The 12,701-nt window shown below is 36.5% G+C and overlaps 1 protein-coding gene across 3 annotated transcripts in view; it reads left to right on the plus strand.

The window, feature by feature from the left end:
- Window positions 1-12,701, plus strand: part of NALCN (sodium leak channel, non-selective) — a 245,639-nt gene that overhangs the window by 147,097 nt on the left and 85,841 nt on the right. For all 3 annotated transcript variants that reach the window (XM_052785688.1, XM_052785689.1, XM_052785690.1), the window contains one exon: window positions 1,461-1,535. In XM_052785688.1, coding sequence (XP_052641648.1) covers window positions 1,461-1,535 — 75 coding nt within the window. The remainder of the gene's footprint in view (window positions 1-1,460; window positions 1,536-12,701) is intronic.

The raw sequence follows: 12,701 nt of genomic DNA on the forward strand, positions 1-12,701 counted from the left end.
TGTAGTTTGTGCCAGGGATTATGTATTTTATCAGAATTCTGTCTTGCTTTGCCATTCTGAAGGCCACCTTAACTTCCACTGTTTGTAGTGGTCGGATCACTGAAAACCTTATGAGGTACTGTTTAAGTATGTGGCATATAATATGTCTTTTTGAACAGCTGCAGGAAATTCTACATACTGCTAAAGCCAGTTTCCTAGTGAAAGAACATTTCTTTTTCTGAACATGGACATTTTATAAATTTATGGGTGAGAGTCCTTCCTGTGTCTTCTGTACCTTTATATTTCATGGAGGGAAAGGGAATCTTGCTCTCGAACAAGGTCCAGACATCCAGCTTATTTGCAGTTTGAGTTCCAAACTCCTCGTCTGGTGTACTAAGCTACTTAAATTTCATCTTCCACATAGGTGGGAAATAATTTTCCAGTGTGATTGAATGACAGGTAAACTTACACTTCATTTACAGCAGTGGTGGACAGATATGTCTGTTCTGGTTGTGACTCAGTGGTCCAAGACTACAGAAATATTTCAGGCCTGTAACTCTTTTTTAAAAGAGCTTAGATTCCTTCTGATATCTCTAGGAAATTGGTGTTTGCCTGTAGGAGCTCAGTATGTTTGAGGATATTTGCCTTGAACCGCAGAGACTAAAACCTTGGCAGTTGCTGACAGCTTTAAAGCTATGTATATACAATTTTACTGCCTTAAGATGTAAGTTGTCAGAGGATATGTGCTGAACAGTGGTATCCTCCCTCGCCTGCATCCTTGCTTTCCTAGTTCTCTCCCCTTCTCAGCTATATCAGTCACATTTTCAGCTTCTTTGGCCTCTGGTCAGTATCTCTACACAAGGAAAATATAATAATCTGATATACACTTTTTTTCCCCTGGGATTCTTCCTTGTAGAGGCATATCTACACAATATTTGATGTACAGTAATTGAAAGTGCATGAGTTTCCTATAGTGTGGCTCCCAATGCAGGCAAATGATGAGGCAGCTTATTTTTCTTTCAAAGTGGAGTTAGCTACTTTGCACAGAGGCACCCTGAGCATTAAGCCAGTCCATAAAGTAAATTAATGTTAGGTGGCCTCTGTGCTAAAAATTCACACCTTAATTGAAAAGCGCCTTAGTTTTATGAGCTGTTTTAGGATTCTGCTTTGTGTTTCCCTTTTTTAATTATTTCTGATTAATTTAATTTTCTTTTCATGTGAAATACATTTTATATGGGTATATTGTTACACATACAGAATGCATTGGTCATAAAACCTAGAATTCAGAATTTTAAAATTCATATAATAATTGTAGGATAAGCTAAAAAACAATTTACTACTTGCAAAATGGCTAGCAGACAGATGTCAAAGGCAAGAATCTCATTTACATCAGTAGGGCCCTCATTTTTCCATGTCATTTCATAGTACTTCTTAAGAAAATGAAGACAAGCTTTAACAAATAATTTGCAATTGTTTTGTAGATTCTACTCAGCTTGTTTGTTGCTGTTATTTTGGACAACTTGGAACTTGATGAAGATCTGAAGAAACTTAAACAAGTAAGAACATGTTTTTATTGTGCTTGGAAGTAGTTTCAATAAAGCATTACTTTACTGGTGTTTTTATGGTAAAAGATGGGAAACATCTTCATCAAAATGAACAAAACAGTAGATGTTGAAGAGAATAGCAATATTCTTTTAGATAGTTGACCATCACACAATGTGAGGTAGAAATTAAGAGACTGTAAAAGAGATTTAGAAATCGGTTTAAATATTCAATGAAAGTCAATTTAGGTAGTCATGTAATTAAAATCATTTTAAAATCACAGCTAGGACATCTTTTTGCTTATAATCTAGTGAAAGATGTCCCTGCCCATGGCAGGGGGGTGGGGCTAGATGATCTTTAAAGGTCCCTTCCAACCCAAACCATTCTGTGATTCTATATGATACTTTATGAGCACACCATAGCACCGCCGGAGGGGAGACCTACTGGCAAGGACCCACAGAAAGGAAGCGGTAGAGGGGACTAGGTTGAATATGTTAGGTGAGTGCTAAAGACACTTGGCAATGTTAACTGGCTTGCTTGATTCTCCAGATTTGAGGACCAAGATTACCAAGAAGCCATTCTCTCACGCTTGAAACCCAATGACAATCACATAAAACAAATGTAACTAGAGAGTTCACATTGGCCATTCTGATCTTGTACAGGAACCACCAGAGAGGAAGGTATCTGTAGCTTTTACATAAATATATAGCTGTGCTTTAATCTGCGCAAAGAGGAGCAAAATCATCAACATTTGCCTACTTCATGCACGAAATAATAGCAAATTGAGAGCTTAATATGTGGGAACCTTTTTTGTAATATTTGGGTTATAGCCCACTTGCTGTTTTTTTTCATCTTTCAGGTGCATCAGCAATTATTGTAGAATTATGTTCTTTCAATTCTTGAAAAATAATCACCCAGACAATTTAGTTATTTTACATTGAACTGTTACATTGAAACTAATGTGCCAAATAACCGCTCTCATATTTTTCCTTGTATATTATTTTTTTTTCAGTTTTAAAACTAAAATGATGTGTTTATTCATTTGTTTTGTTTATATTTGTTGTGTTCATTTTCTACACAATTCTCATTTGTGGATTTAGATATTGTATAGAGAGCGCTCACTGAATATGTAGAATGTGTCAAGCTAATATTGCTTCCCGATCTTCTGTTACTTCAGGGCACTGACAAATGAGAATATTACATAGTTATTTTAAATTCTTCTTTATAGAATTCAATACAGAAATCAATATTGCTTTTGCTGTTGAAGTATTAAATATCAGTATGTACTGCAAACTTGAAATAAGTTAAAAGGGCGGGTATTTTCTGCCACAAAGAAATATAATTATTGGATTTCAGTTAATCAGCTCACATAAGTGAAATGAGAGATCTTATAGATGATTTTGGGATGGCCAGACAGTCTTGAGTACACAAACTGAGGAGACCAAATCAAGTTTATTCATTTTTCTCCTTATCAGTCTCAAGAGGTAAAATGATCTGAAATAAAAATGGCTCAGATGTATGGTAAGCAATGTCATATCATACTGATAATCTTACAGGAAAATTTTCATAATGTCTGCATGAATTAGGAGCACAAATCAACTTTCTGAAGTGAAGAGCTTAAGGTACAAAATCCTGTGGGTTTTCTGTGAAACTTAGCATCTTTGATTTGTAAACCATTTTAAAAATCTACACCTTTGCTTATGAAATTGCAGCAGCATGGCTTTGTGTTTTAGCAGCCCACTCTGGAACTGGTGAACAAAAAGCAATGATGAGAGGCCACCGCTTGCAATGCGTGCCACTGTGTCAGCCTGGAATCTTGTTAACCTGGTAGGAATCCTGTCTCCGTAATAGCAGTAAAGCACACTCAAGTAAAAGACATAAATAGAACTTTTGAAAAAAGTCCCTCAACTTCATAGACTTGAGACTGGCAGCAGCATAACTACATGAGTGTGGTGCTGGGCCAGAGTAAAATGGCTGCCTGTGTCACCAGACCTTCCAGCTACCACGCAGTGTGGCACCATGATGACACTGATAGTCTGTTTCCATGACCCAAGTGGGTATTTAATCAGGGGACAGCACTTTGCCATTGGACATACCGGTTTGGTTGACTGGCACAATGATATATGCATTATACACCATTATGACATACAAAGATGTCCAAGGTGGCTGACACTGGTTCATTTGTATTTATGCTTGCTCTCTTCCAAGAGTATTAGTACTATTGAATGTATTCCCTTCTGGTGTTTTATCCAAACAAATTAATGTTATACAAAGTGTTGCATGTTTTAAAAATACCTAAGGTAAAAGGAGGTAAGAGGTCGGTTCTTGGAGCTGAATCATATGGAATTACTGGAATGATTGGACAACTGATTTAAGTGTCTAGAACAGAAAAGCCTTCCTGTGGGGTAAATGCGATGGTATCACAGGCTCAGTGCTGATAGTGACTGTGCACTATTATACTGAAATATTGGTTGCCTTATCTCAGAAGGTAAAGCAGAAAGAGTTTCTAATTCAATCACGTTTTGAATTCTCCACTAAAAAAAATGGACTGTAAGAAGAAAGAGGATTGTGAGGTAATTGTTATGTTTTAATCAAGACCACTTCTATAAAGAAATAGATCTGTATTGCTGCACAGGAAAATTTTTGACATCTATAATTAAAAGCTGAATGGTGGTCCAAAGAAGAAGTCAAATAATTCAAACTGTTAATGTAAAAGACATTGATTGGTTGAAAATGGTGAAACTGTAATGCTATCAAAAGTATTTCCATCCTCATGTTTGCATTTTTTCCCTGCCTTTAATGGCTGTAAAGCTTGAGGCCCAGGGCATTCTCAGATGATGAAATATTGAATGATTTTCAAGGAATGCAGGAGAATATTTTTAGGCCAGAAATCACACCTAGCTAATAATGCCTTTTGGGATGTGTCCTTCTTAATTATGACTTAATTCCTTTTCTTGAACTTGATAAGAAAAATAATATTACTTATCTTTCAGATTATTGGGGAAGGACTAATTAGTTAATATTTGCAATGTACTCTAAAATGTAAAATGATATGTAAACATTTGACATTCATGTTTGTTCAGTAAATGTGTTTAAATATGAATAAATTAAAGCAAAAATACATTAAATGACTAGGAGATTTTAAGGAAGATTGTAAAATAATGTATTTAAAAGCTAGTAAACTTTTAGAATTGAATTTGCCAGTGCAAATTTAGTTAAGGATATGCATCATGATTCAGTTTTTAATTACATCATTACATTATATTATTTCCAGAAGTCTCACCTCACTTAGTGCAAAGAGTAGACAGAGCTCACTTCGATAAGCCAGTAGTCAATATTTTTTCTCTTTATTGTACAGTGTGTGATCCCTGTGCATTATTTATTGCACAGTATTCAAGCTTTGCTATGAAGACACAGCTTAAGCTCCTTCCCGACTTTTTTATGGTATCCCTCATAAGTATCTAGAACAAAGATAAAACTTGTGAAAGATTAGTTTAAGTGATTTACTTAGCACCACAGGCACACGTAGGAATAGAATCTCTTTTTCCAAGACACAATTCAGCTGGTTTAAGCACAGAATCATTCTGTGTATTCTTACAGCTCCGTTAATTCACAACACATCTCCCATCCTCTGAGGTCTCATCCTCTCTTCTAAGTCTGCCGTGATAGCTCATGTCATGTGAAAAGGGGGTTGTACTATAGCTCATAGTCACCATCTGTCTGTCCAATAAACCTGATCCTCTGCAGCAATCCAGACTGACCCTAACACGCTACTTAACCTCCAGGTATGAGGTTAATCCTGCTCATTTTCCTGTGAGGCCCCTTTCTGTGGTGTTCGGTGCATCAGTTATGGGGATGATATTAATCTTAGGCACAAGAAATCTATCAGCTACGAGCTGAACTTCCTTCTCTTTTGTTCTTGTCTTCTGTGCCCTCTCCATAAACTGTTGCCCCAAAGTTAAAAAGAAACTGAAAGGATTTCTTTGATTTCTTTCACCTTTTGTGATAAAGTTTGGACTTTCTATTTAGAAATTCAGCTACATCACATGAGCTGAGTTATTTTTATCCAGATGTTGTTTGACTACTTCAAAGCACTCTAACAGATTATGAAGCATGACTTTACAACAGCTGTGTTAACTTTTCCTATTATATTTCGCACATATTTACTAATTCTACTGTTATTACATTCCTATCAATTTGCCTAGATAGGAAGTCAGACTAATTAATGTCTAATTTCCCATGCTCTATCCTGAAACCCTTTTTTAAAGTTAGTCACATTTGCCCCTTCCCTTTCTCTAGCTACCGAGTTTATTTAGGTGACAAGTTATTCACCACTGCTAGTATGTCAGCACTGTTATATCTGAGATCCTTTAGAAGTCTTGAGTGAGTGTTATCAAGTCTTGGAGAGTAACAAATTGACCTTGTGTCAGTTATCTTCCAAAAGCTTTTCTCCTGACATTTTTGTTGGAGATTCGTCTTTGGCACAGTTTAGGGTCTTCCTTGACCTCCTCTGTGGTTGACACAATTAATTTTCCTTTCTTGCTTTGGTTTTATTTTTCTGAACACTCTCGATTAATAGTCTGTTGCTCTTTTGAACTCTCTGCAGATCTTGCTGCTTTCTGTATGTTCTTAAAAGCTTCCTTATTAGATTTTTTTTCTTTAGAAAGTAGTCCCTCAAAATCTTTCGTGCTCTGCCATATTATTGTTTTATAAAAAAATTGCCAGAATTTATGCTTTTTTCTCTATTCTTAGCTTAACGTATGTCTTCCCTTTCTGAAACATATCCATTTACTTTTAAAGGCCTTCTTTGCACTCCAGTTGACATCGCTGGCCTTTTTGACATTCTTGAAGTTCTTCTGTAGGTGGTAGATGTATTCTGCGCTTCTAAACCGGGATATTTAAAGTTAATCCATACACCCCACCTCCCAGTTTCTGTCATTTGGCCATTCATTTAAATTCTTTCCAAAAGTTGTATGATTTTATGTAATTATTTTTTTAATTTAAATTCAATGTAGTAGATGGGTTTGACCTTCTACTTGTAAAAAAAATTCTGAATTTAAGAGCATTTTTAGCACTGTTACAGAATAGCTTTTTGATATTTATGTCATGAACTAGATCTTGCTCAGTACTAAACCATGAGGTGCTTCTTCACTTAGGTGTTTTCTGACTATATAATTCAGCGAGGAGTCACTTATGAGTAAAAAGTTAATCTCTTTCTTCTACCCTTTGCTAAACATACATGAGGGTAAACAGAGGCTTCCCACTATTATTACAGCTTGTCTTTAGACCTTTAATACTACTTTGCATACTGAGGTTACTTTCGAATCCTCATTTACGTGTATGCAGAATATTTCTTCCAGTTAGGCATGCAGTTTCAATATAGACGGATCCTATGCTGTTTGTATATGCATTTACCTTATTCACTTTATTTGCTGTAGATTTTCTGTAATGAATAGTACCAGTCTTTCACTGGTGCAGTGTACTGTCAGTCTGGATAATACGTTGCCTGGTTCTGCACATTCTGATTCTGTAGGATCCTATTGCTTGTTACTTCTACCAAGTTTCTGTGATGTCTTTTGTGTCAGCCTTGTGGGTTTTTTAGTAACAGGAATTCTAGTCCAATCGTGTTATTTTTTAGGGTTCTACTATTAGTATAAAAGCCTGTATATGTGGTGTTCTTGTCTAGTTTTATGTCCCCTCCTTAACGTGGCTTTATTTCTTATGTTTTTCTGTTCCCTATCAGAATTTTGTAAACTTTTAGAATTCCCATAGCCTCATTCTGTACAGAGAAACTTACTTTTACCTTGTTGATTACTCCATTTTGGGCTTACTCTACTGTACCTGCTCCCTGAAATAGCTTTTGCAGCCAATGAAGTTGATTAAAAATGTTACGGAGTTTTAAACACCTGGGTAGAATTCATGCCACTTCACTAATACATTACAAAGTTGTATATGCAGTTTGAAATATTCATGCGGGTTTCCTTCTCTAGTCACTGAAGAGTAGTAGATACTTTTGGAGGGCAATTTTGAGACACCTACATTTTGTTTGTAGGGTGGCTACAAGAAAATTTTAAGCCAACAATGAGATTATCCTCAAGCCACCCTAGCAGCATGAATCATCTTCCCTTCCTCTGCAGCGTAGTTTGTAGTTTACAGCAAGACACCTGTATGACACTCCTGCTCATGTGTATATCCCAGCTTCCCTTGTACCATACAAAGTGGATCCCTTCTAAGCTTACACAATTTAAGAATAAAGATTTGTGGAATAATGGCAAAAAGATAGAAAACAAAAGGTAGGGATAAATGATTGTTTTTCATAATAGAGGAAAGGTACCAGTAGCGGTCCATGGTGATCTTGGCTGGGACCTGTGCTGCTCAGTATTCATAAATTATCTACAAAATGGGGTGCATAGTGAGGTGACAGAGTTTGCTGATGGTGCAAAGTAAGTAGAGGCATGCAAAACTAAAGCTGACTGTGAAGTATTCATATTTTGTGGCTGAGAAATAAAATGTCAGATGATATGTAATGTCAATAAATACACATAGAGAAGAAGCCTGCTAGATACGTGAATGTAGGCTTTAATTAAGCTATCACCAGTCCAGAAAGATTCTGAATCGTTGTACATATTCACTATCATGTCAGTTAAGTGCTTACCAAATGAGAAGGCAAACATTTTTAAAAATTAGAGAAAATTGTTAAACACAAGTGAAAATATTACTTACTGTTCTGCTGTATACATCCAAGATGCTTCCATGTCTTGAATACTGCATGCATTTTTTAAAAATAAGATATAATAAACCTAGAAAAGGTACAGACAAGGATAATGAGGATGATCTTCAGCTTGTAAATGACGTGACGGAGGAGGCTAAGACAGAGTTATATGAAATCACAAAAGGTGTGAGTAGTTGAATAGGAGAAGACTGTTTTACTTCTTCCACTTTAAGAAAATGAGAGGGCACTCAATCAAATCAAGTTGATTTGGTTTTAAGACAAATTAATGGAATGAAAATCCTGTAAGGGCTGATACGTTAGATGTAGCTTTCAGTCCCAGAGGTTGTCAAAGCTAGGAAAGCATGCAGGAAGTAAAATTACTCTGTATTTGATCTGTTATATCTCAGACACCTTCTGCTGGTCCTTGTCAGAGACAGGGTACTGGTGAGATGGACCTTTGATCTAACCCGGTGCACTCATTCTTACGCCCCCAGTGCACTCATTCTTATGCCTCTGATGTTCCATAATCTGAATGGGATTTCAGAAGCAATTTGCACATAACAAAGGATAAACCCATTGGTGGCTAAAACCACATGTGGCACCACTTTACTGAGTTGTATTTCCACAAGGGAAAGAGCAAGCATCTCAAGCATCTCTGAGTATAAGCAGTGGCATATCTTCCTTGGCCATGTAATCTTACTCCTGTAATCCTATTTCCTGGAATTCCACTGTTAAAATATATATAATTTTAACAGTATTAAAATATAAAATGTTCCTGTTTTGCCTTATGCTTATCATAACAACCCCAACTTACCTCAGTCACTTTGGAGGGTTTATTTTACAGCTTATATCAAACAAGATTATTGTGTCCCTATTTTACTACTGGAGAATCAAAGCTGTAGAAGTGCCATCTCTGGGTTCATACATAAATTCCCAGTACAGCAAGGAATCGAACAAAGTCTGTTCTAATGCTTAGGCCCCTCAAGTCAGTCAGGAACATCCATCCACTTTAAATTGTTGAAATCTCGCATAAGCGTAGTTCTGCTGCTTCAACGGAATATTCTCTTAAGGAAGATCAGATTTCTGTCATATCACACGTGTGCTGTCTGTGCTCACCAGTGCACACTCACAACATGAGTACAGATGGCATTCATTACTAAAAATATTTTCCCAATACATGCCTTACTACCTAGCAACAGAAATTCTTGGAGGCGTAAACAAGAATGTGCAGTAGGGACATTACATGCTCCTTTCCCTCCAATTCTGCTACACACCAATAAATATATACAAGATTTTTTTCCCCCTGAATCCATATCAAAGCAGCAAACACAGGAGGCTGCATACATATATATATATATATATACACTTACAGTATATATATTTGAAAAAAAGTCCTGCCTTTAGAATTATATTAATTGACCTCTGTGCTCTTAAAAATAACAGATGTTTACCATGTTAATTTTCTCTTTAAATCTCACTTAACTATTTGATGTTGAAAACAGAAACATTTATAAACAAGGAAGCTTGGACATAACGATAGGTTCTTTTCTGGTTTTGTCTGTTGAGATGGATTCTTGGTTTTGACAATGGTTAATGTCCCAACAGCTCAATTGGATGTCAGTGGTTCAGGTTTTGAAATGCTTAGAAGCTTTGCAAAAAGGAGGCAGTTCAACAAATGTTAGTGGTCTTGACAGGACTTTCATAGCAAATGCATAAAAGTAAACCATTAGGCAGTCTGTCTGATAAGAAGGAGCAATTGCGGTAGAAGAAAGTTAATCGAGAGTTGGGTGCCATCAAAAGTGGCAGAACTATTATAGAATCTAGTTCCATAATACTCTTTTTTTTTGGTGGTGATGGGGGCATGGGGAGGTCTATACTGGGGTCCACTACCATCTAGTTGTCCAGAACTGCAGCAGCAGGGTACAGAGGTCTTTGAAAAGAATAATAATAAAGAAATTTATTCATTTTTAGATGTTAATCCCTCTGGTCTTAAAATCTGCCCTGTATTTTCTGGGTTTGTCGTCAGGGGAACAGCAATTAGCAATTAACACCTTTTTTTTTTTTTTCCTCACTAAGCAGTTACTTTTGCTTCTTTACTATTCTACTTAGTACTTAGGTTAGAAAATCCCTGATTTATAATGAGACTTTTGGCCTCCTACTATCTAAAGGGAGAGTATCTGATGTTTTCTGAACATTGTACAAGATAATTCTGGCACAAATATTCTAAATATGAATTTGATACTGCTCCCCTTTCACTCAAGAATGCATAAGTGAAGTTTTGGTTAATGTCAGTCAAGACAAAGCAAGTTAGTCTCTAAAGAGATTGTGCTGAGTCCTTCTACATTTTTCTCTAAAGTAGAGTGAATTTGAATAAAAGACTCAAATCAGACATTTATATTAAGTAGAATAAAGTATTTTTTTCAGTGTTGCAGGAATCTGATCACCATAGCATCCCATTGATTTTAAGAGGGTCACAGATACTCAGTTGTTTGTAGAATTAGAATTTTTATTAAACTAAAGCAGTATTCACATGCCAGACAGTTCAAACTTACATCCACAGAGCAAACATAAAATTTCCTTTCTGTGATTGCTATAGTATTCAGTTTTGTTTGTCTGTAAGCTGGAGAGAAGAAGCACAATTTGTACCTTCAATCTTAAATTCATGCGCAATCAGTTGTTGATTATGCAGTTATTATTTTGATGCAGTTAAAAAATACTTCCAGTGTCTGTGCTTTTCATATCCAACTTAAAGCAATTAGATTCACACTTTCAATCCATGCAAAAGAAGTCTCCCAAGAATAAAAAACTATGTGCACTTAAAAAATGCAGTTATTTTTAAGAAGGAAGAGTGTATCTTCTGACATACACTGAAAAAAATAAATAATGAGAATTCTGTGTGCTTACGCATTAAGCAGCATAACAAAAAGTTTTAATGCTTTAATAGTTAATCCACCACGCAGAAGTTTAGAAGCAACTATCCTCAAGTTTTGGAACAATTATATATGAAGAAAAAAATTCTCATTCTTTTCGATGAAGATTGGAATTTTCTAAAATGTCAAATGGTAGGATTCATGTCACCTTGTTAGCCATGCGAAAAGTTAGACATGTAGTCTAAGCTAGTCATCTGTGCTTGCCTGTAGTCATAATTACCCTCCAGGGAATGATTCATCCCATCCAAGTTGGGTGCGCTCTTTTTCTGTTACAGAGGGAGTCTAGACAACTAATTAGGCAAAATGCCTGACTTTCACTGGATAAAGTTAAATGACATGAATCTCCAACTTTAATGAATTAGGAACCCGCGTTTCATTGACATTTAATCATATGGGTGCTTTTACATTACCGAGGCCCAAAATCACGGTGGGTGACACTAGGGATCTTACTGAAGTTCCTAGGTTTGGGGCCCTAATTTACGTTAGGCACTTATATGATGATGGCAAGAAAGAAGGATGGAAGTCAACATTCAAAACCGGTCATCTGTCTTCACTCACAGCAGAGAACGAGTTCCTTGTTTGTGAACTTAAGTTCATAAAATAGCAGGTCCCTGGCGCTGGCGCTTCAGTTAGTTTTCTGAAAGTGTGTGGTGTGAATCCAGCAGGATCTTTGTAGAGCTTCCCGACGTCCACCTGGGTTGCCTCAGAAGGAAATACCGGCCCTGCCTCACTTGTGGAACAAAAGGCACGCTCAGAGAAAAAGACAGTTTGGTCTGTGTGAAACCAATTCACCATTTGCTATGGGAATATGTCAGAAATGTGGCGTGCTCACGTTGTAATGTATCCTACTAAGTTTTTGTAGTTACATTCGGTCTTAAAAGACAAAGTTACAAATAATTGCTTCCCCAGAGAATAAGGCTTTCACTGCACTGCCAATGATATTGAGGATATCCATCTTACATTCCCTGCAATGATATGTTAACCAGTGTTGCTACATCAGTATCAAGATACTGGGAATTTATTTTTTTTTATTTACTATGGTGCTCCAGTATTCTTCTTGCCAATATGCTCGGCACCTTTCTCCCCTCAGCCATCATCATTATGGTTCCCATTTTCTCAACTACTGGTTCTTTTTCTTACATATCCAGACACAGTTAGTGCAGTCTTTTGTTTACATTAGATCATACATTTGTTACTGCCTGTAATCACTTCTCCATATCATTGTCAAAGGAATTTACCCATCCTCCCATTGTTGGAAATATGCAAAACAACAATCTGTTTATTAAGAGAGCCTCCATAAATTCATGGCTGCAGTACTGGTTTCCTTGAAACCTTTCAAGGTGTCTCTCCTTTCTAAAGTTGCCTCTTGCTCTGGGAATGATCACTACTCTCTTTCGGACTAAAACGTCCTTCTAATAATATATTATCAGTCTTTCTGTGTCCAAGGTATATACTTATAGCTGAAATTCGTGATGTGAGAGAAAGCTTTCACACAAACTAGGTTTCCAATATGGAAGTCACACTGGCAAAGAGATAAA

The sequence above is a fragment of the Harpia harpyja genome, chromosome 4 (assembly GCF_026419915.1).
Source record: "Harpia harpyja isolate bHarHar1 chromosome 4, bHarHar1 primary haplotype, whole genome shotgun sequence".
In the NCBI taxonomy this organism is placed as follows: Eukaryota; Metazoa; Chordata; class Aves; order Accipitriformes; family Accipitridae; genus Harpia; species Harpia harpyja.